The sequence below is a fragment of the Cladosporium halotolerans genome (genome assembly GCF_011745625.1).
Source record: "Cladosporium halotolerans strain TM138-S3 chromosome Unknown Sca6, whole genome shotgun sequence".
In the NCBI taxonomy this organism is placed as follows: Eukaryota; Fungi; Ascomycota; class Dothideomycetes; order Cladosporiales; family Cladosporiaceae; genus Cladosporium; species Cladosporium halotolerans.
The window spans coordinates 486,991-511,614 of record NW_027191457.1 but is presented as its reverse complement, the minus strand read 5'-3'; the positions used below and the strand labels follow the sequence as shown (position 1 = coordinate 511,614).

The 24,624-nt window shown below is 58.7% G+C and overlaps 8 protein-coding genes across 8 annotated transcripts; 5 read left to right on the top strand and 3 right to left on the bottom strand.

Annotated features, from left to right (window-relative positions):
* Positions 1 to 167: 167 nt before the first annotated feature.
* WHR41_02512 (uncharacterized protein) lies at positions 168 to 1,877 on the bottom strand (the record flags this gene model as incomplete). Its single annotated transcript, XM_069371118.1, has 1 exon — positions 168 to 1,877. One exon carries the CDS (start codon positions 1,875 to 1,877, stop codon positions 168 to 170), a length of 1,710 nt encoding a protein of 569 aa, XP_069231746.1.
* A 1,270-nt stretch (positions 1,878 to 3,147) lies between these two features.
* Positions 3,148 to 5,296, bottom strand: WHR41_02511 (uncharacterized protein; the record flags this gene model as incomplete). Its single annotated transcript, XM_069371117.1, has 3 exons — positions 5,009 to 5,296; positions 4,920 to 4,952; positions 3,148 to 4,862 (listed from the first exon to the last, which is right to left on the bottom strand). Exons 1-3 carry the CDS (start codon positions 5,031 to 5,033, stop codon positions 3,148 to 3,150), a joined length of 1,773 nt encoding a protein of 590 aa, XP_069231749.1. The 5' UTR covers positions 5,034 to 5,296.
* WHR41_02510 (uncharacterized protein) lies at positions 5,291 to 6,773 on the top strand. The gene is made up of 2 exons (XM_069371116.1): positions 5,291 to 5,884; positions 5,947 to 6,773. Exons 1-2 carry the CDS (start codon positions 5,547 to 5,549, stop codon positions 6,635 to 6,637), a joined length of 1,029 nt encoding a protein of 342 aa, XP_069231748.1. The 5' UTR covers positions 5,291 to 5,546; the 3' UTR covers positions 6,638 to 6,773.
* A 593-nt stretch (positions 6,774 to 7,366) lies between these two features.
* WHR41_02509 (uncharacterized protein) lies at positions 7,367 to 8,743 on the bottom strand (the record flags this gene model as incomplete). The annotated part of the gene is made up of 1 exon (XM_069371115.1): positions 7,367 to 8,743. The coding sequence occupies one exon, from the start codon at positions 8,741 to 8,743 to the stop codon at positions 7,367 to 7,369; it is 1,377 nt and encodes a 458-aa protein (XP_069231673.1).
* A 6,616-nt stretch (positions 8,744 to 15,359) lies between these two features.
* On the top strand, positions 15,360 to 16,814 carry WHR41_02508 (uncharacterized protein; the record flags this gene model as incomplete). Its single annotated transcript, XM_069371114.1, has 1 exon — positions 15,360 to 16,814. One exon carries the CDS (start codon positions 15,360 to 15,362, stop codon positions 16,812 to 16,814), a length of 1,455 nt encoding a protein of 484 aa, XP_069231674.1.
* A 1,084-nt stretch (positions 16,815 to 17,898) lies between these two features.
* On the top strand, positions 17,899 to 20,019 carry WHR41_02507 (uncharacterized protein). Its single transcript, XM_069371113.1, has 2 exons — positions 17,899 to 18,352; positions 18,410 to 20,019. Exons 1-2 carry the CDS (start codon positions 18,172 to 18,174, stop codon positions 19,888 to 19,890), a joined length of 1,662 nt encoding a protein of 553 aa, XP_069231702.1. The 5' UTR covers positions 17,899 to 18,171; the 3' UTR covers positions 19,891 to 20,019.
* A 354-nt stretch (positions 20,020 to 20,373) lies between these two features.
* On the top strand, positions 20,374 to 21,888 carry WHR41_02506 (uncharacterized protein; the record flags this gene model as incomplete). The annotated part of the gene is made up of 2 exons (XM_069371112.1): positions 20,374 to 21,220; positions 21,272 to 21,888. The coding sequence occupies 2 exons, from the start codon at positions 20,374 to 20,376 to the stop codon at positions 21,886 to 21,888; spliced, it is 1,464 nt and encodes a 487-aa protein (XP_069231704.1).
* A 470-nt stretch (positions 21,889 to 22,358) lies between these two features.
* On the top strand, positions 22,359 to 23,588 carry WHR41_02505 (uncharacterized protein; the record flags this gene model as incomplete). The annotated part of the gene is made up of 1 exon (XM_069371111.1): positions 22,359 to 23,588. One exon carries the CDS (start codon positions 22,359 to 22,361, stop codon positions 23,586 to 23,588), a length of 1,230 nt encoding a protein of 409 aa, XP_069231751.1.
* Positions 23,589 to 24,624: the final 1,036 nt, after the last annotated feature.

Below are 24,624 nucleotides of genomic sequence, written 5' to 3'. Positions count from 1 at the left end.
GCATTTCGACATCTACTCAGCTCTCCGTGCATGCCCATCGTGTTTGCTCATGTTTCCGAATTATAAACCACCTGTGCACTCCTCGGCTTGCTCACAGGTTGCATTCCAAGCATGAATCAGCAATAATTACCATCCTCTCCTCCTCCTACACAAACCCAATCCACCCCTCACCCCTTCAAAATCGCACCTCCATCCTTAACAGAATCCTGCAGCCTGAACGCCAACCACGCGGCGCCCGCCCCCACCAACACCGTCAACCCCAACCCCAGCGCAGTCTCCCACATACCGCCCCAGAAACTCTTCGGCGCGGGATCCAGGCCCTGCTGCCCTTCCTTCGCGGCAGCACCCTCGTCCTGCCCGTGATGCGAGACGTCGTGCTTCGCCTCCTCGCGGATGTCCTTCTCCGCCTGCGGCTTGTGGTGGTGATCGTGCGCGTGCGGAGCTGAGGCAGGGAGCTGCGCGGCGGTGGGCGCTTTGGACTCGTCCGGCGTGTGCGGCGGAGTGATGAGGGCCGCGGGGCGGTCGCCGGTGTCCGAGAGCATGTGCAGGCCGGCGGCTAGGGCCTGGGTTTTGGAGGGCGCTGGGGTTTGCGCTTCTTCTTCCTCTTCTTCCTCTTCCTCTTCGTCCTCGTCTTCGAGCACGCTAGGCAGAGACGTGGACTGGTTGGAGGACTGGCTGCGGGTTTTGGACAGCGGGGAGCCGGACGAGAGGACTTCGTCTGTGGTTTCGTCTTCGGCCATGCGCTGGGAGGCGCGGCGGAGTGAGGAAATGATGCCTTCGTGGTGGGTTGGGAACTTTTCGAGAGAGGGGTCGTTGGGGTCGGCTTCGGCGGGGATGTGCGCGGGCGAGGTAGGTAGCACAGGTGAGGCGGAGTGGTTGTTGTCGGAATGCTGGTTGTGTTGATCCGCGGCTTCGGGATCGTTCGCGCGTTTTGAGGACGTGGGGGAGAGGCTTTCATGCTTCATGAGTGGCGGCTGCTCCATATCGTCTTCGTCCTCATCCACTCCTGGGGTTGGCACTCTTGCGGGGAGAGTTGTCTTTTCGTGAGCGAATAGAAGATCTGAAGGGAGATGAGCGGACTCATGATCTTCGTCGGGAACGGCGGTCTGAGTATCCTGGCGGGAGAAATGTACGGGCACGTCCTCGGGTGGAACGTCCAGCTTGTGGTGAGGCGGGCCGTTTTGCTCATGAGCGAAAAGTGGCGGCTGGTGGTCACCGGTCTGGTCGACCAGGTTGGGTTTGTTTTCGAATGACCCGACCAGGACATCATCGCCGAGACTATCACGCTTATAGGCCTCCTTCACCGGTGCTTTCTCATGAGTAAATGTATGCTCCGGCGCCAATCGGTCCACTTCAGAGCTGTCACCAGCCATAAGATCCGGATTAGCAGCCGCCTTCTTCGCCAGCATCTCAGTCCGCACAAAAAGCACATTGTTCCGATTGCCGAACCCGTCGTCAACCGTGGGCTTCTCCTCATCGCAAACCCACCAATCGCCCGGCCCCAGGCGGAACTTGTACTGATACTCGCCCTCAAGGACATGAAAAGTCTTGACAAACTCGCGCTCGCCACCGGGCAGCTCCGCGCAGCCCATCTCCACTGGCTCCCACTGCGGGTCGCTGAGGCTGGTGGCGATGTAGACCGGCGGCTGCAGACCGGGCGAGGCGTATGTGATGGTGACTTTCTGCTTCATGGTGGTGTGCGAGGGCAGGCGGGCGGGTGGCGGTGGGCCGATCCAGGAGGACTTGGGTCGGAGGTGGGGTTGTTGGGTTGAGGGCCAGTTTTGGTTGTAGGAGGCTTCGAGGAGGGAGTCGATTGTGGCTCGTTGGTGGGGTTCGAGCTTTTTTCTGGTGATGAGGGGAGAGGCTGGGTTGGGCATTTCGTCAGTAGGAGTTGTGGGTTTGGAGCCGCGAGAGAACGGTCGAGGAGGGGGAGTCGTTTCAGGGCGTTCGAAGATGGCTTTGATGCTGCGGAATCTGGGACTGGCGCTCCGTTGGTGGTGAGAAGTCATAGGGTGGCGGTTGTGTTTTTGGGCGAGCTCGTCCGACCAGATAGGAGGGTTGAAGATGTGGATTGTTGCAATGAAGATGGCGTCACATGCAGGAAGTAGGCGGGTTGTGGTGGAAATGCAATGCAATCTGCAACGGGACAGGCTTACCTTGGAGCACTCTTCACTTGCCCGGAGGTGTAATCAGTGAGGTCTGGGAAGCAGCTGCGGGGTTTGGAGCGAGAGCAGGCGATGGCAGCTGATGCAAGTGGAAAGACACGCACGTTTCGTGGCTGCCGTCAGTATGAACGAAACATTGAGCAATACGCAGGGAAGAGCGAGCACACGCGGGCGGTGGTCAAGCAGCAAGCACAGCAGGCCCGGCGAGATCAAGGTCACGATGAGGTGAAGTTGAGCTCAGGCAAGGTAAGGTAAGGTAGGCAGGCAGCCAGCTGCCAAACCAGGCCTGATCTTACCCTGCCTCTGCCCAGCTCCTCACCGAGCCCGAGCCTGCCGGCAGCGCTCAACGCATGCAGCGACGCGCCCTCCGTGAAGTGCATGCGCCACCTCGCCCCAGCGCGCGAAGCTTGACATACATAGCGGCATCGTTGGCCGATGTGCCTTGCCGAGGTGTCACTGTATTTCACGCCTGGCACCGCATGTGCATCGCGCGTTCGTGTGCTTGTCCCCTGCCGTGCTGTACCACTGCTGGGGCGCTCGCGCGAGTTGGCGGAAGTGACGTTCGTCTGACCTTGTGGGGAGACGGGAGACTTGACAGCGTGACAACCCCGGCCGAGTCCGAGCCGTTGACATCAAGGGCATACCCGGAGGGGACCGGGGTTGAGGGTGAGATAGGGCAAATATTGTACCTTGGTTGTGCTACTGTAGTTGGCACTCTATCTAACGCACATTCACGATTCAGAGAAATCCCGTGGTCAATTAAAGGCAGGCTCATTTATCGTTGGTTTTCATTTGTAGTATGTGCCGTGAACCGTGCACGGTCTTATCCTTTCGTAGCGCCAATGCTCTATTCAAAAACAAGGCCATCCAAAGCGCCCTCGAATGCATCTAAACCAAGCCCCATAGACGGCTCGCCGCCTCTGATCGTATCAAACGTTCACCATTTTTCAGCCAGTACAATTATGCTCGTTCGTGAGCGCGTTTACTTCGCAACACCGTTGAGCTTGACGTGGTCGATGCCGGTCGCGAGACCTTCCACAGTCTGCATTTGCTCGGCCTTAGTGACCTGCGACAAGATGCCAGCAGATGCAGCAATAAAGCCCAGGTAGGGCTTGCTGGGGACGAGCACTCTGCTCAGGTACTCGGGGTGGAACTGGACGCCGACGAACCAGGGGTGATCCTGAAGCTCGATGACCTCCATACGCACGCCAGTCTCATCCTTGCCAATGAAAGTCAGGCCCTTGTCCTGCAGTTGACCAATGTAGTCGGGATTGACCTCGTAACGGTGCCTGTGACGCTCGTTGATACTCTCGTTCTCCAATCCATAGAGAGCGCGGAGCTTGGACCATTGGGTGTCGGGTTGCCACATGGTCGGGCGCAGACCGAGACGCATGGTCCCGCCAATAACGCCGGTGTGGTGCTCGGGCATGGAAACGATGATTCGGTCCTCGTCCCTGTTGTCGAACTCGAAAGAGGTAGCCTGCGGGAGAGGCACATTGCAGACGGAGCGGGCGAACTCAACGACAGCAATTTGCATTCCCAGGCAGACACCAAGGTACGGGGTCTTGTTTTCACGAGCCCACTTGGCCGCAGCGATCATGCCCTCGGTGCCGCGAGTGCCGAAGCCGCCGGGGACAAGGATACCGGAAGCTGTGCAAACGTCGTGCCACGCCTTGTGGAAAGCGGCAGGGTCTGACTTGTTGCAGGCCGGCTCAAGGTGCTCGGCATCCACCATCTTCACGTTGAGCTTTCGCCTGCAACGCATAGCGGCGTGCTCGAGCGACTTGATGACAGAGCAGTAAGAGTCGGGGCATTCGAGGTACTTGCCGACAAGAACAATGCTGATGTCCTCCCTCAAGTTCTCGAGACCAAGGCAGAGACCCTTCCAGGTATCCCAGATGTCGAGGCCCTTCTGCCTCAGAGCAGGAGAGACCTTGATCGTATCCAGGCGCATGGCGGATGTCATGTTCTGAAGCATCTGCTGCTCGTAAAGAAGGATCGGGACCTGGTAGGTCGAAGGCATATCGCGGACATTCAGAACATGAGGAACGGGGACCTGACAGAAGCGAGCGATCTTGTCGACCGCACCCTCCTCCAAAGGCTGCTCGCAACGGCAAGCAATAAGATCCGGGACAAGACCGGCAGAGCGAACAGCCCTGATTGCCATCTGGGTGGGCTTCGTCTTCTGCTCTCCGTGGACCATGGGGACGTAGGAGACGTGGATCTGCATGAAGTCCTCCCTAGCGCAGTTGCGCCTCAGCTCGCACAGCGCCTCGACGAAGGCCATGCTCTCGATGTCACCGACGGTGCCGCCGAGCTCGATGATACAGACATCCGGCTCCTCATTGGTGTCATCGACAGGCACCTTCGCAACCTTGGTGATCCACTCCTCAATCGCACCTGTGACGTGGGGCACAACCTGGACGGTCTTGCCCAGGTAGTCACCTCTGCGCTCCCTCTCGATGACCTGCGAGTAGATCTTGCCGAGAGTGATGTTGTTGTCCCTGGTGAGGGTGACGTTGAGGTAGCGCTCGTAGTTGCCCAGGTCAAGGTCGACCTCTCCGCCGTCGTCCAGAACGTAGACTTCTCCGTGCTCTTTCGGGTTCATCGTGCCTGCATCGGTGTTGATGTACGGGTCGATCTTGATGCTCGAGACCTTCAGGCCCATGGTCTTGAGCAGCAGGCCGGCGGAAGAGGCTTTGACACGTGAGCTACTGCCTCGTCCATATCATCCATTTCCCCCAGAGAGCATACCAATAATGCCTTTTCCGACACCGCTGATGACACCTGCGAGGGCATATTAGTACTCGAAACGCCCCCAGACTCGGTCAAGGCAATCGTACCTCCGGAGACAAGAACGTATTTCATGGTTGCGATATTTTGCACCTTTCAGTGGCCTACCTCACTGTTGGGAGGGGGAGGGAACAGAAGCAGAGAAGGGCGTGCCAAAAGTTTGTAAGTAGGCGTCGCGAGAATTCGCGTTGGCAGACGTGATTGGCTGCGCCGCGAGGCAGCAGGCGGGGCCAAGCGGGCCGCAACCTATACAAGGCTGACCGCTTCGCAGGCACGCGAGCCATGCCTGAGCCACCAGCCCAAGCGCGTCGACTTCACTCGCTGGCTGCCTCGATGGCCCGCATCCTCGCAACAACAAAGCAACAATGGCTTTGTACCAAGATGCAGTCAGCCGGCGCCGCCCGGAACACGATCCCTGGAGCTCGAGTGCCGCGTGTGCCGAAGTCTAGATCAAACACGCGAGGATGATGACGAAACAAGGGGTCGTAGGATGTGGAGAAGTCACAGAGTTAGGCATCGAGGAGGAGCGGGTGATATTCCTGTGATCTTCGTTCTTTTTTGTCTCTCTTTGTACAGTAATATCTGGCGATGAAGATCTCCATTTCCTTGCTGCAATTGGCAGTTGTCGGCGTGTGGTCGCAGGGCCCGGCCGCACAGATCCCCATCTCACCAAACACCATCTTGACTCCAACGGAGCCATTGAACCTAGACTCCATCCCATTGCTCGGTTTTGGCACCTGGAACTTGGACCGTAGCAATGCCACCGAAGCGGTCTCAGCTGCCATCCAGGCAGGCTACCGCCACATCGACTGCGCCGCAGCATACAAGAACCAAGATCTCGTAGGCAAAGGCATCGCCGACGGCCTCGCCAAAACCGGCCTGAAAAGAGAAGACCTCTGGATCACCAGCAAGCTCTGGAACGACCAGTACGCCCTTCTTTCATCAAAACCCCCTTACCCGAATCCATAGCTAACTCCCACCCCCAAAGCCACGGCCCCAAAAACGTCGAACCCGCCATCGACACCGCCCTCGCCGACCTAAACCTCACCCACCTCGACCTCTACCACATGCACTGGCCCGTCGCCACCTCCTCCTTCACCGGCGCCAACAAAATCGAATACCTCGCCACCTGGGCCGCGATGTCCGAGCTCGTGCACAAGGGCAAAACCCGGCACATCGGCGTCTCCAACTTCTCGCCGCACCAGCTGCAAACCGTCCTCAACGCCACCACCCACCCGCCCGCCGTCCACCAGATGGAGCTCCACCCCTACCTGCCCCAGCGCGACTGGCTCGCCTGGCACGCCGAGCACGGCATCCACGTGACCGCCTACTCGCCCTTCGCCGGCACGAACCCGACATACGCCCCGGGCGAGCCGCCCCAACTACTACACAACAAAGTCCTGGAATCCATCGGCGCGCGGCGCGACTGCACGCCCGCGCAGGTCGCGCTGGCCTGGGGTCTGCGCCGGGGCACGAGCGTGCTGCCCAAGAGCAGCCACGCGGCGCGCATCGCGGAGAATTTCGGCGCGGTGCGCTGCGAGCTGACGGACGAGGATGTCGGGCGCGTGGACGACCTGGCGGAGTACCATCACCGGTTCAATAACCCGGGGAAGGCGTGGGGCGTGGATTTGTACGAGGGGCTGGAGGATTCGAGGGGGAAGCACAGGGATCACGAATGAGTGAGGCTGAGGAGAGTGAGGGGTCGCGCAGGAGGGTTGAAAAGTTTGTTTGATTAAATCGTTGAGGCTTTTTCGATTGAGTGCACGGAAACAGATAAGAAGGGTAGTCTTGTATCTCAATTTTGGGTATCATTCATTCGTATCCCTCCACCGTCGTGTGGGCAAGGTGTGTGATGCTACAGAAAACAAAAGAAAAGAGAAAACCCAGAGCGCTTTCGCTTCCGCTATCGATTCAAACCGTAGTCAGCTCAGCTCGGCAAATCAGATCTTCCATCCGAGAATCTCAAGAAAATCCTGACAGATACTCTCGACAACCGGCAAGCAGAAAGCCGTCTCCTCCACCGCCTGCTCGGCCCAACCCCACCGCCTCCACGTAGGATAGACCGAAAATGGAAGAGCTACTATATGCTGTTCGTCACACTCATCGACAAGAAGTTCCGCAGGGGCAGACAGCCGACCCGTCTAAGCGAGGGAAGTTGGTCTCGGCGCATAAGGTGCGCGCGGGCCGAAATATGGAGAAATCGGAAGAAAATGGTGTCTATGCTGCTGATCGGTTGGGGCAGGGAAATGGCGGCATTGAGTGGTTTTCGATCCGGAGAGGGGCGGTCCTGAGTGATCCGGGCTGAGGATTCTCGCGAGCCAGGGATCGTGTGCAACGTCGCACTCGCCCGACGGAAGGCGCGTCTGAGCAGATTCCAGCGCGTGCGACTTAAAAAAAACGGACTCGCTTCAAGAGTCCCGTCTCCTCTTCTTCTTCGCGCCCGCACGATTTACTTTCGCGCTCAAATCGCCGCCAGACACAGGCCTGCTGTCAACGATCATACGCATGCCCCCACGCTCGTCGCCTGAAATATCGCTATCGTCCTCATCCGACGAGCTGGCATCTTCCTTCTTCATCTTGCTCTTGCCCCTGCGCGCCTCGGAGCCTTTCTTGACGCCGACGTTCAAGCCCTGGCGGCGCAGCGCCTTGAGCAGCGCGCTCGACGCCCGCATGCCCGGGAAGTCCTTCGCGGTGTAGACGCTGAAGACGTCGGTGATGATGCTGGCGACGGTGCCGTGGACGGCGCCCTGCTGCATGTTGCAGGGGTCGATGCGCAGCAGCTTGAAGTGCAGGCGGTAGCGGCCGGGCGCGCGGCAGCTGAGGTCCGGGAAGACGAAGAAGGTGCCCGCGACGTCGCGCTCGTCTTTGGCTTGGTAGGGGCTGGCGACGAGCGTGCCCATCAGGCGGCGCGTGGATTGCATGTCGGCGCCCATGGGCTGGGCTTGCGTTTCGTCTTCTTGGTTGGAGGGGTTGAGGAGGGTGCAGTGGAGGGCCAGCATGCTGTTGCCGTCTGATTCGGGGCTGCCGGTTGCTTTGTCGGTGATTTTGAGCTCGAGGATGGGAGGCGGGTCGATGACGCGGCGGTCACGCTCGCCGAAGCCGCATGCTCTGGCTGCTGCGGGCTGTTGTCGTATGGTGAGGTTATAATTCAGGGGTGGCACTTGCGATACGCGACCGAATGCATTGGGTGGTGCTGATGAGGTCGTGGGCGAAACCTCGCTCTGAGAGTCGTAGCAGCTTGGCGTGGAGTAGCTTGTCGGTGCTGGACTGTACTGTGATTCACTTTGGCCTTTGGGCGAGGCGTAGTGCTGGGGTGATTGGATTCCATGAGGGCCGTTTGGTCCCGGATGCTGTGGATGTACGTTGACGGCGTACTGTGGTGGGTGATCCAGGCGATGTTGGATCGATGGATGGTAAGGAGGCCTTTGATTTGAGAAGGCGTTGGGAGATGTGCGATACGCCTCCTGAGGAGACCTGTGCACCGCTGGTGGGCTTGGACCAGATACTGACGGTCTATATGTTGCTCGTTGTGGCGATGGAGGACTGTTGGACAGCAATTGGGCAACAGGGATGACGCGGCTTCCTTGATGTCTCGATGCATCGTTCGTCGTTGGTGACGGTTCCATGGGAGGGAGCTGCGTTGATCGGGCGAAGGCGCCTGGTCCGCGCTGCTGCGCCTGCACCCCGAGCAGAGGCGGAAGCTGAGGTCCAGGCACAGGCCGTTGGTCAGAGTGACCGAGAAAGCCTGCGCTCGGGAAGCTGGGAGGACGCTGTATCTGTGCCATGTCGCCAGCGCTGGGGTTGCCTGACTGTTGCCGGGGCTGGTGCGGAGGCTCGTAAGGGGCCTGCGGCCAGGACATCGATTGCTCTGCTCAACAATCACACAGTGGCGGGACGGCGAGCGTGGTGAGGGAGCGCTGGAAGGCCGGACGTCACTGCTCGGTCTGAGAATATAAGCCGCTGGAGTGGTGAGCCGGAGCGTGGTCGGCTTCTATTCGTGCAGCCAACCTTCCAGGGTGGGCGAGTGACTTCCTGGTCGTTCCGATATGCACGTCGTGATAGCACACGCATGCGGGAGAAGCTTTCCCGCACGCCACAGCTGGTGCGGTGAGGAATCTGATATGCGTCCCGGGTCGACGCCGGCAGGGCGGATTGAGCGGGCAGCGGGTGCAGTACAGCAGCAGCGGATGGCGAGGGCGGCCGGGCACGAGTCTGGCGGACACGACAACGAGAGCACGCGGCGAGGACGAGCGGCCGAGAGGAGGCCCGGGTGGGTGGTAGTGCGATGGTGCACGGCAGCAGACACAATGGAACGGGCGATGCAGGCGCGAGGGCGGCGGACGGCGGGCTGAGATGGCGGACGCAGACGACGGAGCGATGGGAAGACGCAGAAGATGGCGGCGGGCCCAAGGATAAGGCAGAGGGCGACGCTCAGGCGGTCTCTGGCGGTGGACAGGAGCACCGCAGGCGGTGGTCGTCGGCGAGGGCAGAGGCCGCAGGCTCCCGTTCACACACCTATTTAACGATGGCCCACCGGCGCCGCTAGCATGCAGGCCCTGTCTGCTTCCAGGCACGTACATGATCCGCAACGCAGCTCCACGCAGGCCACCTTACCTAGCTCTGCAGACGCAGCGCAGCAGGCCAAACGCGGTCTGCTGCCCGGCGCGGGCGCGCAGAGTCGGTAACGAATAACGGCGGGCGCAAGGGTGCGGTGGGTGCATTGGCCGCCGGGCATCAGTCGACGAGGCGGACGAGGGACGGGCACGACGGGGACGACGAGGACGACGCCAGCGCGCCGACGGGCTCCAAGCCTCGCTTCTGCACAGCGCGGCACCGCTGCACCGCTGCACCCACGCACCCACGCACCCACGCACCCACGCACCCAAGCACCCAAGCACCAACTCCACGCCCGCGCCCTCGACCCGCCGGCTTGGATGCGCGGTGCGTGCGGTCTCGCTGCTACATACTACCTAGCTGCTAGCACTGTATACCCAGCGACACTATGCACTAGCAGCCTGCCGCTAGCCCCGTAGTGACCTCGACCACCTGGACAGACTGATAGCAGCAGCGCACGCCGCACCCCTCGACCAGCCCGCGCCGTCAGCCACCCTGGCCGCCCTCCGCCTGCGTGTCGGCGAGTCTGCGTGTCCGTGTGTGTCTGTGCCTGTGCTTGTGTCTGCCTGTCTGTCTCTGTCTCTCTCTGCCCGTCCGTGTGCGCCCCGTGTGTGCAGCAGCAACGTACGTGTTCGTGTGCGCGGCGCACAGTCTCTCCCCAGTAGGTAGGTATGTGCTGCCCACCGCCCGCCTGGAGCCATGTATGTACTGTACTGTAAGGTACCCTACCGTGGCATGAGGTGTGCCCCTGGCACCGGCCTCTCCCTCCTCGCCCTCGCACACGGCGTGCACGCCGCCGCTTGCGTGCCTCCAGCGCCTACGCCTCAACGCGCACCGCAGCCGCCTGCCCTCGGCCTAACCCAGCGCCGGGCCCAGCCCTCACCGCCGACAGCTGATCCCCAGGTGCTCGAACCGGGTTCTGGGAGTGCTGGTGCGCCCATGCGCGCCGCCAGCTGCAGACACCCCGGCCGCGCCCCGTCACACCTTGGCGGCCCATAGGCATGACTGGCACGCCATATAGTGCTCGCATGCTGCATTGCGGGGGAAGCTCAGCGGCGAGGTGGATCACACGACGATGCCGCTATGTGCTGATGGACTCGCCCGGCGGCGGCCTTCGCTGCAGCAAGCGCCAGAGCGAACGAGGCCCCGAGCAGGGATCGGGCTGCCGGGGCGCAGGGCGGCGACTCGGGCCTGCCTCACCTCGTCCCTGTCGTTCGTCCGCTAGCAGCCATTGCGGGTCCGCGATCTCGATACGTACATGTGTGAAGGGTACAGATGTCATATGCGTATATGTACAGCCAGGACACCATATGTGTGGAATATTGCCGCGCACCGGCACGTCCAGGTTCCGCGCGGAGGGATTGTCGCTCAAGGGTTGCCTCACCGCTGTGCCTCATGCGAGATGGACGCATCGTCATGGTCAAACGCTGGTTCGTCCCACACATCCTCGCCTGGCGGCATGCATAAGGTACGAGCTCTGAGCGTTTGCTGCAGCCTTGTATCGTCCAGCGTTCTTTTCTCCCGAGATCCGGAGCGTGCATTCGCGCCGTCGCGACTGACGTCTAACGGTTCGAGCTTGTGCGTGAGCCAGCGAAGACGTTGGCGCGCTCGGCTAAAATGTCTCGCGGCGCTCGAACAATATGCATGTTGCTCGCGTCCTTTTACCGCTGATCGTCGCCGACTGACGACTAGCCATTCAACGGGCTCAGCATATAGGCATGTGGGCCAATACACACAGGCGACGCTGGTGAGATCCCAATGGCATCGAAGCGAGAAAGGGACATCGCGGCGCCCAGAACGGAACGAAGTCGGGGCGCGCTGCCACGTGCTGTCACAACGGCGGTCAAAACGCCACAGCCGCTGGCCTTTCTGCTCGGGTGGAGCCCAGCCGTGCTGGGGAGGATGGAAAAACGGTAAGGTATCACTGTCGTCGCCGCCCCCGTCGTACCTCGTACGCCAATTGCCGCGTCTCTAGCGCCATCGTCCACCGCAGCTCGAGGTCCGCCCGGACGACGCAAAACCGCATACGCGAGGCGAGACACGATGTCTCATCCTCTGCAGCCATAACAGTTCGCGGCCGATGTTGCTCCAAGCGTGCGGGCCGGCTGACTAACCCCTGGGCCTCCGCCGGCTTGTTTAGCATGCGGCGGCGGCAGCGGCAACGACTTCGCTCGCGCCCTGACTGACTCGCGGCGACCTGGGCCTTGCGATCGAACGCGCGCACTGGCACGTCTGGACGACGTCGGAGACGGAGACGTCGCTGGAGACGGACCGCCGTTGAGCCGTTCCTTGCTCCAGCGCGCGCCGGCCCTGGCCTGCAACGGTCTCGCCTTAGCTCCCGGCCTCCTCCTCGCCCCTCTCCGTCCATTCCGGGCGACGTGCGTCTTGTCTCCGTCCTGTCGACGCCCATGCCCCCTCCGGTAAGGCACGACCATACGCGATGTCGCGACAAAGCTGGGGTGAAGGCGTGCTAGCGCCTTGGGACGCGCAACGGTGTCTGGGTCTGCAAGCGCATCGTTATCACACCTCGACGTTCGAGAGAGCCGTTTTCGACGTCGCCTGCGCTCCGCGAGCCCGGTACGAAGGACCAGACGCCTTTTTAATCTCAGTTCCTCGAGGCTTTCGCGGCTAGCACCCTCCGCCTGGACGCCTGGTGGCCACGCCGCATCGCAGTCCAGATCGACCGTTCAGGACTCGCGCGCACGCGCGCAGCATCAAAGGCAGGCACCGCCGGCTCGAGGCACGATGACAGCGAAGGCAGGGATAGTGCATCGCTCGAATCCACCCTCGCGACGACACCCCGACGAACTTCCGACCGCGCTTGTGCCCGCTATCCTCATCCTTCGACGACGGGTTTCGCATCGGAGCACACACGGCACTTCTTCTCCCCTTCTCGGCTAAAACCACCATGGAAGCAACACAGGATCAGACGCGCCAGGCGCCCGTTTGCCCTCTCCTGGCCGCCGCTACGAACTGCTCTGGATCCTTCGGCTGAGCCGCTAAGTCAGCCCTCAGCTGTCAAGAATCCCATAGCGCCGGCATTGCGGCCTGGGCGCCCTGCACGCCCGGCTTCCTCGTCTCTGCATTTTCGTCAAGGGTGTCACCAGATCCCGTTGGACAGGTTTCAGCGCGCGATACACGCTTCCTGGAAGCGAGCCTTCTTCCGGCAGTTGATGCTGCGCTTTGCTCCCCCCGTCAGCTAGGGCTTCTGCGACGCGAAAAAAGTCCCCGTGTGCTCACCCTCCCGCCCTCCATTGGTCCCCCGGCCACGCTATTGATTGATCGCTGTACATACATTTCTGCGACTGCGGCTCGCGCGGGCGAAAGGGACGGCTCGCAGGCCAGGTTCCGGTTTGGCAGGTTTCAAAGCACTGGTCGTTGGAATGCAGGCGACCGACTTCCGTCACGTCTGGAGTGCCACGCTAGACCTGCAACGACGACGAGAGGGAGAGACGGCTGCCTCGTTCCAAGCGAACCTTTTGCGGCGGCGGTATGTACTGCACACGTTCAACAGAAACACCCCCTGTGCGAGCGCAGCTGTCATCAGCCAACAGCCGGATCCATATTACAGGCTTTCGGTAGGGGCCCAGACGTGGCAGCCCGGTAGCGTCGCACAGGTCCAACGTGGGGGCCAGCCTGAGTACCTAAGCTCCCCGGTGCCAGCTTCTAACTCCCTCACAGTACCGGTTTCGACCGCCTACAGGACTCCCTGCGTTATATTAATCTACCAGACAAGCGACGCCCAGCCTTCCTTCAAATGCCGCTCCCGCGAGCCATTATCTAACCTTCTTCTCGGAGACGGCCCCGCGTCGGCCATGTTTCGGCCTGCGTAAGTGCTGACTCAGTACACGAGCAGACAGGCAGGGTGGGAAAACCTGGTCTGGTCTGTTACCTTAGGTTAGGTAGGTGGGCTCTGTGACCGGCGTGCTGGGTCCGTTTGCGGCCTGCTCCCCGAGTGGCGTAGGGAAGTCGAGGCCCTGGCTAGCACGAATGTAGCGGCCGGTATCTTCCGTTTCGGCCTGTCTACTTCCATCGCGATCGTGTAGGGGGTGGTGTACGTGATGATACACGCCTACTTTTTCCTCGCGGAAACGTCGGTCGAAAAGTGGGGTTCGCGAGTGGGATGGTTGTACGGCTTTGTATGTATAGCGGGCGCATTATTATTGTTATTAGTCCGCACGCTACTCCGCCTCTCCACCAGCGTAAAGAAACGACCGTCCAGTGACTTAGGCAGCTGGAAGCTACAGCGGTTCAGCCAGACGTCGCACACGCCTCGCATACCGCGTCAGTACTGTACTTACATACATCCCGCACACCACCGCGAGTGGAGAAGCGCAGAGGCCTAGCGCCCTTAGTCCCTCTCCGCCCATCCCGTGAAACGACACCCAAGGATTACGCTGCGTCCCACGCCCAAGCGCACAAGGAGTCGGGGAACTCGTTCGCTGCTTGACTCGATGCGGCGGCGCGTGCATGAGGACACGCCTGAGCGTGGGCGGGTGGTAGCCGTGAAGGTCTCGCGCGCGATTACTGCCGGCCCGCGTATGTCTGTAGCCGTTCGCCTACAGCAATAGAAGTCGAGGAGAGGCGGTTGGCGCAGACTCGCGGGGGCTCGCTTGTCCCTTGTCACGCCCATTGAACCATTTGGCCTCCGCAGACCTTGTACATAAGAGGGAGCAGGTATACGTCCGCGGGCACACGAACGCCTGGGGTCCTGCGGGCGACCCGAATCTGCGACACACATGTCACCATTATTGTCCCCTCGCCGTCGTCGCGCAGGGACGGCGGCACTAAGGGACGGCAGATACGGCGCGGCCAATTGACCTATTCCCGTTCCCCTCACTCACCGCGCCTATCACCCTCTCCGTCGTCGATTATTCTGCAATACAGTATTGTCAAGCGAGGTGAGACGCCCTGGTTCGGCTACTAGGCTTCGCGCGTACGCTAGAAGAATAGTGGACGTCCCCCAAGTGTCCCGATTGTCAGAACTTCTCTAGCTGGGTCAAAACTGGATCTGATCTGCTGGCATTAATACTAGTTTCCGTAGTGGGCGTCTCACCTCGCTTGACAATACTGTATCGCGGGCGCCGATCTCCGCGCAAGCGAACATGCGCTCTGCAACGTGGCGAGGCTGGCTTTTGAGCGGTTGGCTGCAGTGACAGTCCGGCCGCACTGCAGGGTCTCGTGTGTGCGCGCATGAACTCGTGTGCCGGATCTTTTGCCTGTGTCGGCGGCTTTTGCATGGAGGGATCATGCGGTGGTGTTTTCGTTCTGTGGTTGTTGGCTAGGTTTGGCGACTGGCGGGTAAGGTGGCTTGTCTGGTCTGGTCTGGTCTGGCTGCTCGAGCAGCATCGCGTGCCAGTGCGGGCGATGCTGCTCTATTCGCACCGCAGGGAGGCTGTTCTACGCGCTCTCGTGCTCTGACGTTGCGATATGCTGCATCTAAGGTTTACGCTTTGCAAGACGTCGCCGTCTTTTGTCCCAAGACGCCACCCATGATGCTTCCCTACCATCCCATTCATTGTTCGGCGGGCAGCGGCCCGCTGCGCTCCCCAGAGAAGGCGAAGTCCGATCTCGAAGCCCTGGATTCCGTCCCTGGATCGACGCCACGAAGAAATCCCACCCTGAATCTCGTACGATTGCGTCGCCCACGACCACCAACGGCCGCCAAACCACCGCGCACGCAATTCTTCTTACTACAAATTACTTCCGATACCTCGAAACCGCCGGTCCGGACACAACTGCCATTGAGCGAAAATCCACCACGAATCTGCCAGACTCTCGGAAACAATGGACGAGAAGAACGCGCAGCGCCGGCTGCAGCACCACGAGGCCGACGTCGTCGTCGTGGGCGCGGGCATCCTGGGATGCGCGGTGGCGGTCGCGCTGGGAAACCAAGGGCGCAGCGTCATCGTGCTGGAGCGGTCGTTGAGGGAGCCGGACAGGATCGTCGGCGAGCTGCTGCAGCCCGGCGGCGTGCAGGCGCTGGAAAAGCTCGGGCTGCGCGACTGCTTGGAGGAGATCGATGCGGTGAAGGTGTTCGGATACGATGTCATCTACTACGGTAGCGAGGTGCAGATTGCGTATCCGGAGAATGTGCATGGGGAAGAGGAGGGGGCGGTGGGGAAGGCGGATGAGATGCGTGGGGTCAAGAGGAAGAGGCCGGAGGGCAGGTCGTTCCATCACGGGCGGTTTGTGCAGCGGCTGAGAGAGAAGGTGCTGGCTCATCCCAATGTGACTGTCGTCGAGGGCACGGCAACGGGTTTGGTGCGCAGCGGGTACACGGATCAAATTCTGGGAGTGGAAGCGACCGTGCAAGGGCAGCCTGACGCCTACTTCGGATCGCTCACGATAGTCGCGGACGGATACGCGAGCAAGTTCAGGAAAGAGTTCAGATCAGATGCGCCGGTTGCGCGATCGAAGTTCTGGGGCCTGGAACTCATTGATGTGCCTCTTCCGATGCCGAACCACGGACATGTCATTCTCGGCGACCACGCTCCTATCCTGCTCTACCAGATTGGCACCCACGAGACGAGAGCACTGGTCGACATCCCAGAAAACCTACCTACAGCGTCTATCAAAGCCGGCGGCGTGAAGGGCCACCTCAAGAACGTGGTCGTGCCCGCCCTCCCCGAACAAGTACGACCGTCTTTCGAAGCCGCAATCGAACGAGATCGCCTCCGCTCAATGCCCAACTCCTTCCTCCCACCAACCACAAATCGCAAGCCTGGTCTGATCATGCTCGGCGACGCCATGAACATGCGGCACCCGCTCACCGGCGGCGGCATGACCGTAGCCTTCAACGACGCTGTCTTGCTCAGCGAAGTCCTGCACCCCAGTATCGTGCCTTCCCTCGAGGACACCAAACTCGTGCTGCAGCAGATGCAGAGCCTGCACTGGAAGCGCAAGGGCCTCAGCTCCGTCATCAATATCCTGGCCATGGCGCTGTACTCGCTCTTCGCGGCCGACGACGCCCAGCTCAAGGCGCTGCAGCAGGGCTGCTTCGAATACTTCAAGCTCGGCGGCAACTGCATCGACGGCCCCGTGGGCCTCCTCGCTGGTATCATCAGGCAGCCGTTCGTGCTGTTCTACCATTTCTTCGCGGTGGCGTTGTACGCTATGTGGATTTACATCACCGAGGCCGGCGCGCTGCTGGTTCCGCTGAGGGCGGTGCTCAGTGTCGGCGTGTTTTACAAGGCTTGCGTTGTCATCTTTCCCTACATCTTCTCTGAGTTGAGGACTTGAGAGTAACGGGATGGCCCTATAGGTGGCGGCTTTTGTTGAGAGCGTTGAGCGATGGCGTTTGGGTTGTATATATGGACCTGGCATTTACGCAACTCTGGGCATAGGAATGTTGCTTCGATATCGATTCATGTAAATATAATGGTAAGATGTAATTTAAATACTTCGAGGCAAGCTTTCTCCTTTTGCTCCAAAATCGACTTTTCTACTCGTGAACCACTTTGTCCGGGCTTAATATATTGTTCGATTTAGAAGCCTGGCAGGTCAGATTCAGGCTAGCACGCGGCTATCTGGCGTCCGTCAAAATGCCAGCCTGACTGGAATCTTGTCAGGTTGACAGGAATAAGCCGCCTGTTTACTCATCTTGCTACAAGATTTCACTGACACGTCCTGAACCCGGCAAGGTCGAAGTGTGCAATTTTCTCAGGTTTAGTGAACAAATATAGGCCGAGCCAAAACAACCGTGTTTGAGCGAGAATCTGAACTTGAACTGGAGTTGACGGCCTACCGAAGGGAGTTTGCGCAGCCTCAGGCTGGGTGGAATCGGATGACGGACTTCACCACGTCGAAGTATCCGGTAGGAACATTGACCGAATACGGAAACAGGCCGTATTTTGCAATCTTCAGCAACAGTAATCGTCATACTCGGAGCGCTGGTCATTGGCGAGTCCATGCTTGGTCCTCCCCAACGCATTCTGCATATTCGACAGGTCCACTGCACGGAAGACTCGGCCAAGGGCACCCGACAGGATCCTTAACGCAAATGAACTGCGCCGCACGAAGGACCACTCCCTGGCCAGTTCCGAGTGGAGAGACGACAATGGGGAAGACGGCGTGCGGCAGTGACATGCCGCATGCGATCATTGCCGCCACGCCAAGTCAGTTCGGCGCACTTCAGGTCCCACAAAGACCGCAAGCCGTCGCCGTGAAGCTTCCACGGAGCCCCGTGGCGGCCCGCAATTCACAGCTTGTTTTGCGGAGAGCGCATGGGAATCGCGTGGAGGTGGGCGGTTGCGCCCAGCGATCGACACTCGGGTGCTATTCGGCGCCTTTCTTTTCGGCCCTTTTCATCTCGCCTTAGCCTTTGCGAGCCTCGTCGCTATACGTCGGGTCCTCCGGCATGCTAGACATACCGCGGGCGGTGGAGAGCGGCGGCTGGTCGGAGCCATGGCATTCGTCGTGACCCAAGAGAGGCAATGTCACTTGGCGGGAAGTGATGGGGCTGGGAAGGGCACGTCCAAGACATTGTTGATGGAGCCGGTGAGAGGAAGGGAGAGTATAAAGGTATGGGAGATCGACACACACTGGTGCTGGGAGAGACCAGTACCAATTTCCCTCAGTCACTGCTCGCGTATCAATTATGAAGCTCCTGGCCAGTAGCAGTGTTGCCAGCCTCGCGGTGTTGGCTTCTGCACAAAACACCAGCACCGTCGACACATCTCCATTTCCTACCGATGCGCCTGTTCCGGGCAACTACACCGGTGGACTCCGCCCTCAAGTTCACTTCTCGCCTCCTCAAGGTTTCATGAACGATCCTAATGGTAATCAATCACCCGATCGCGTCGGCCATAGATTACAGACCTAACATTCGCTCCTAGGCGTGTTCTACCAGAACGGAACATATCACTTGTACTACCAATACAACCCTGCGGCACTTGTCGCGGGTAACCAGCACTGGGGTCATGCTACGTCTCAAGATCTCTACAGATGGGAAAACCAGCCGATTGCCCTCTACCCTCCTGTCGAAAACTCTGGCGTCTTTTCGGGCAGCGCTGTGACCGACCCGAATAACACTTCCGGCTTTTTCCCAGACCAGGACGACGGAGTCGTTGCCATCTTCACTACCAACTACGGAGATGCAAATGGCGGTTCTGGTCTGCAGACCCAGGACATCGCTTACTCGCGGGACGGCGGATACACTTTCGAGTGGTACGACCAGAACCCGGTAATTGACTACAACAGCAGTCAGTTCCGCGACCCCAAGGTCGTCCGTTACGGTGACGAGTGGGTCATGGTCATCACGTTCAGTCAGGAATTCACGATTTCTATTTTCAAATCTCCAGACTTGAAGAACTGGACCTTCGCAAGCAACTTCACCGACGCAGGTCTCCTTGGCGCTCAGTACGAGTGCCCGAACATGGTGCAAATCCCCACTCGTGATCACGACACCGGCGAGGAGGGTGAGATGTTGGATCTCCTCACCTTGAGCATCCAGCCCGGTGCACCGCTTGGTGGCTCCGTCACCGAGTACTTCATCGGCCGTTTCAACGGAACTCACTTCAACCCTATCGATCGCGCGACCCGTCTCAATGATTTCGCCAAGGACAATTACGCTGGCCAGTTCTTCTACGGGACGCCCGAGGGTCAAGACCCCATCGACATTGCATGGGCCAGCAACTGGCAATACACCAACCGCGTCCCGACCGCGAGCGAAGGTTGGAGGTCTGCCATGACCGTGCCCCGTTCCAACTATGTGACTAACGCCACCCGTATCGGCTGGACCCTTGTCACCGAGCCTTTCAATATCGACGCTATCACCAACACCACTATCGAAGAGAAGAGCTGGACCGGAAACGGCTCCGCCATCGTGGACTACTCTCAAGTCGAGTCCAACGCCCTGCACTTCTCCATCAACGTCACGGGCATCAACCAGACCGAGCTCGGCACCAACCCGACCCTCAACTTCACCTTCATGTCCCCTGTCTCCGGCGAATCGATCCGCAACGGCTTCCTCTTCAGCGGCGACAACCCCTTCTGGGTCGACCGCTCGGGTGTCAACGGCTTCGTCGACGACATTTTCTGGAACACCAAGTTCAGCGTTGCGGACATCTACAACGGCACGGTCTGGAACGTGGAGGGTGTGATTGACCGTTCGATCTTTGAGGTTTTCGTCGACCGTGGAATTCACGCCGCTACCGTTCTGTATTACCCTGACGAGCCTTTGACGCTGCTTAGTGTTGCATCGAGGGACCTTTCGCCTAATGCGAAGGTTGATCTTGCTGTTTGGAGCCTCGAGAGCGGATGGGCGGACACCGCCGAGGCTACTCCCGCGCAGTCCGGCAACTATACGAGGGTGTAGTGTCCTTTAATAATGCAGCATTTGTGTACAGGGGTGCTGAAAAGCATGAATCCGCGTTAGCCGCGCGTTGGTCACGATAGATAAATTAATCTAAACGATATCGTTTGGACTCTTTGAATCTCAAAATAACCCATGGCCTCTTCTCGAATACTTGTTTCCTACCTCCGATGACTGACACAAGATGCAGAAGTGGAATTCGCGAAACGTCGGGCTTTCGCGCTCAAGGTCGAGATGAAGCCCTAACGGCGGTTGTTTCAAGGGCATGCTTTTCAGCCCTACTCTCATACAAACAACGCCCAAGAGTTCTGGCCCCTAGTTTGAAACAATTTTCCGCGTCTAATTATGAAGGTGAAGCTTTAGGGCAGGCTGAGCTGCAATCTTTATAGATAATGAGAGACGATTCTGCTGCTGCTTCGCCCGCGGCGAGCACTACCTTCATTACTTTACACCACGGACTCACGCAGAGCGTGTTTCTACATTGAAATGGTTCAATTCAAGTCACTCATTTACACACCAATCTGCACCGCTGCGCTGGCCGCAGCTGCTGCACCGTCCATCAAGTTGGAATCGTTCAGAGACGTACTCAACCTCACCTCGGGCTTCGACCCGGTCAAGGCAGCATACTGGACTGGCCTTCCTCACCACCGTCGCACGCCTTTCGCAGTATCTCCAGATGGAAAGACTGGCTATATCGCTTACCTCGACGCCTCTGGCACCGATGTGCACGTGCAACATATTGAGCCTTCTTCCATGACACCCAAGGGTCCGGATGTTACCATTCCAGGCCTCAAGGAAGCTGGTGGCCTTGTCGCACACGACCATGGTTTTGCGTTGTTAGGCAATGAGGCTATCCCATCTTCGGTCGCCAACGCGCCGCCAGACAACACCCCAGTGCCTGCCATTTACCGTTACAAGAACGGCAAGCAGGTCTGGAAGACATTCGTCGCCGGCCCGGGAGTGCACGAGTCCGACGGCCTCGCCATGTCACCTGACATGAATGGCGACCTAGTCTGGTCTGAAGAGGCGCAGCTTTACGGCGCCTACTTCGTCATCACGTCGTACACTGGAGCTTCTAAAGGTCACTTTGGAGACAGCATCGAATATGTCGATGATAGCGGCGAGCTTCAAACAATCACGGGCGCGACAAGTGCTTGGGGCTGCTCGCACAACACCGGTATTGCTTTTGAGGCTGCTGATGAGCCACCGTTTGCCTCTATCTGCGCGGAGGACCAGGGGGCCATCTGGCTCAACACCAAGACTCAAGGCATGGGCAACAATGGCATCAAGGTCTCCAATGAGAACACCACCAATGGCGCCAGTGGCGAGCCGAGTGAGTACAACGCCTCTATGTATTGCTGTTGGTATGACTGACAAGTAGCAGTGGGCGGAATGTCCGGATCGTACTCTTCCCTCGCACGTTTCGACAACAGCAGCTCGTACATCTTCGCCTGGGTCTCCCGTGGCTCCATCGACTTGACCGAGAACGACTGGATGGGCGAGGGCTACACTCACACTCTCAACCGCACGAACGGCAGACGCGTCGCCATCGCTATGTTCTCCGACAAGGAGACCAAAGTATCGCCTCAGGCCTCGTCAGAAGTCGGCGCCGCAGATGGAGACTCGCAGGTCAACTGGGTCACGCCAACGGAAGATCCCGACAGGTCGAACGCTCATGTCGCGACCTTCGATGATCACTACGCGCTCGTTTCCTGGGAGGAGATCGAGAGCCCCGCATGCGAGTTCATTGCCATGGGTTGCGGCGGTACTTTCACTGGCACCTACTTCCAGCTGGTCGACAAGGATGGACAGAAGGTTGGCGAGCCGGTAAAATCTATGGACACTTATGTCGCTGGTGACATGGTGACTCTCAATGATGGCAGGATCTGCTGGCCGTATGTCAATATGGCTTGGAGCCTTGATAAGGGAGACGTTTACAGTGGCGTGGAGGGACAGAAGACGGCGTCTAGCATGAGCTTCGCTTGTATGAGCTTGGAGTAGGATGGTGCTTGTTGAGAAGATGCTTCTAACGTCAAAGCCGGTTGATGGTTGTTGTTATTACGGTAGAGGCAAGTCAATCTTCTCTCCTCAAAGCTTCAATGTGATCAGTTTAGCAGTGTAGGCCACGAAGGCATCGGATCAGACCGCTTCACATGAAGATTTTGCGTAATTGTAGACGTGTCAATGCCCTGATCTTCTCAATGGGCGACAGACAAGATACGAGAGTGCCGAAAGAGAGGGAGGTTTGATGGGACGAGATCGTTTAGTTTATGCATAACTTTATGCAACACTCTGTGCGATCCTCACGTGGGGCCGAGGCAAGGACGTCATGCTGCTTTGGTAAGCCACCGCGGGACATGCCTTACTCTCACACGACACAGCCAACAGAGCCGATGAAGCTTCCCTGCAGCTATCCTCACTGGGCAAGACGAGCCCTACAGCGCATGTCGATCGATCGATAACAAATCGCAATGACCACATCGTCCGACGAAAAGCTACACCTGCTCACTCTCCCTCCCGAGATCCGCGAACACATCTATCGGTTGATTCTAGACCCCGAAGCGAATCGCAATTACGGAGCCGACGAATACATCACGTACAACTATGCACGGGCTCTCGTACTCTTCAAGATCAATCGCCAGATTTACCGTGAGGCACACAAAATCTTCTGCGACCTGAACGCCTTCGTCCGAATCGAAACGCCATGGTCGCAATCGAAAGAGCATGTGATGGCCGAGGGCCATGTCCCAATAGTGATACAAGACGAGCGCGCAAAAACATTCAAATACTATAGACTGCTGGCGGGTATAGATGCTCCCCAATATCAGCTGCTGGACGTAGACACGGAATGCTTCATCATCCACGTCGACGATCTGGCTAAGTTCACCAAGTCCTGGTTCTACGCAGACCTCTCACATCCCACGCTGAACCCCAATCTGCGCCTGAGCCTGAGCCTTCATGACCCCTTCCATGCAGAGGAAGCAGACAAGCAAGTTCCGTATTCCCTTCAACGGAAACTTCTTTACCCTTGGGCCAGCGTCAGGAACCTGGGCCAGATGACCTTTGTCGGCGCGCCATCACCGGATCCCAAGATAGTGTCGGAGCTCGAGGCCGCCCAGGCAAAGCCCATCGCTTCTCCAGAAGAATGCCTAAACGAAAGTACGCGCCTGAAACGCGAGGGCAACGTCGAACTACAGGCGGGCCGCTACAGCGCCGCGCTGAGCCTCTACAAGCAATCCTGGGAAGCGATCCACATCACCGTCCACGGGCACGCGCGCCATGTGCACGGCGATGCCTTCTTCGCGGTGCGTCTGCGGCAGCCGCCATACCAGGGCAAGCTGGGCCAGGCTGAGCGCCTGGTGCTCCGTGTCCAGCTGGTCGCCAACACTTGCCTGGCCTATTTGAAATCGGAGCAGTACGATGAATGCATATTCTGGGGCATGCGGACGATCAACACAGTAAGAGACGGGATGGGGATAGAACCGGACATGGATGTCGGCCCGCACGAGGAGGCGGTGCCCGGGTTCCCGGCAGCGACGGAAATGGGCAAGGTATACTGGCGGACTGCACTCGCTTGGAAGGCGAAAGATGAGAAGAGCGAAGCGAGGAGGTTGGCTAAAGTCGCGATGGTATATTTGCCAAGCGCTGGAGACCAAAAGGCTCTTGAGCAGCTGTTGAGAGACTGCATGTTGAGGATATGAAGCAAGCACAGCAACCATACCAATGAAGAATTGCGATGTGGCTTCAAAGCTGCAATACGAGTTCATAGCGCACTGAATTGCGCAGACACTTTGCAGAATGCAAGGCTCACGATATTGCGCATCTGAAGATCCAGGCCGCGTCCTTCGATAGCCAGGAGGTGCCTGTACTTTCATCCTGCCATGCCATGACAGAGTGATGTATCACTCGGAGCTATCTCAAACCGTAGACAAATGAAAAGCGGTACCTCATTGCAAAAAATGAATCCAAAGGTTTGGTCATGGTATTGGAATGTTTCAGATACGGATGAAGTTTTCATACAACATACCGCATACCCCATTCTGGTCGGTCGGCATTCCTCCCGATACTCGTCCCACTGAGCGGCGTGCAGAGCTGACAGGTGCCCGCGCCGTGGAGAGTGATGTTTGAGCGTTTGCTCAAACCAGCGGTCCGAGATCTTCATTGAGCTTTCGTTGTGTTCTGCCCATCGTGCTTCGTAGTCCCCTGCCATCTTCGTGATCATGCGCACCGCAAAAATGCCGGTCCCCGCATGCGCCCTGTTTAAGTGACCACTGACTCGGAGATCCTTTGCTCAGAATACGAGCTTTTCCGATCCAGGATCATTTCCTCTTCTGCCAGCATAGAGGTTTGTGTGCGGCCAGGCATGCGAGCTTCTCTCCATGTAATCCTTTTGTACATTCCCGTAACATCTCTTCATTGATTTCTAAAATTCTTTTTCTGGTAAAACAGATCCGTCCTCGAACTACCCAGATTGATGATCTTTGGGCAGCCGTCTCTGTCTTTTTCCAATCTCGTGCATTCGAAACAGTAGAACGCGTCGGAAATGCCTTCGCCGCCACAGACGACACACTTGTTCTGGTAGTTGCCGAAAGAGCACTCATCGCAGATGCGCACTTGAGTCGTAGGTCGCACGTATGAGTCGCAGACTGGGCACTTGCCATCGCACTTGTCGCAAAGGCGTCCGATAGAGATGCCGCTCGTTTTGCGGCACATGACGAGGTCGGGATGATGGCGAGA

Coding starts and splice junctions, on each gene's coding strand:
- WHR41_02510 (XM_069371116.1), top strand. CDS start 5,547: ATGAAGATCTCCATTTCCTTGCTGCAATTGGCAGTTGTCGGCGTGTGG. Junction 5,885..5,946: donor AGCAAGCTCTGGAACGACCA/GTACGCCCTTCT, acceptor CCACCCCCAAAG/CCACGGCCCCAAAAACGTCG.
- WHR41_02507 (XM_069371113.1), top strand. CDS start 18,172: ATGAAGCTCCTGGCCAGTAGCAGTGTTGCCAGCCTCGCGGTGTTGGCT. Junction 18,353..18,409: donor TTTCATGAACGATCCTAATG/GTAATCAATCAC, acceptor ATTCGCTCCTAG/GCGTGTTCTACCAGAACGGA.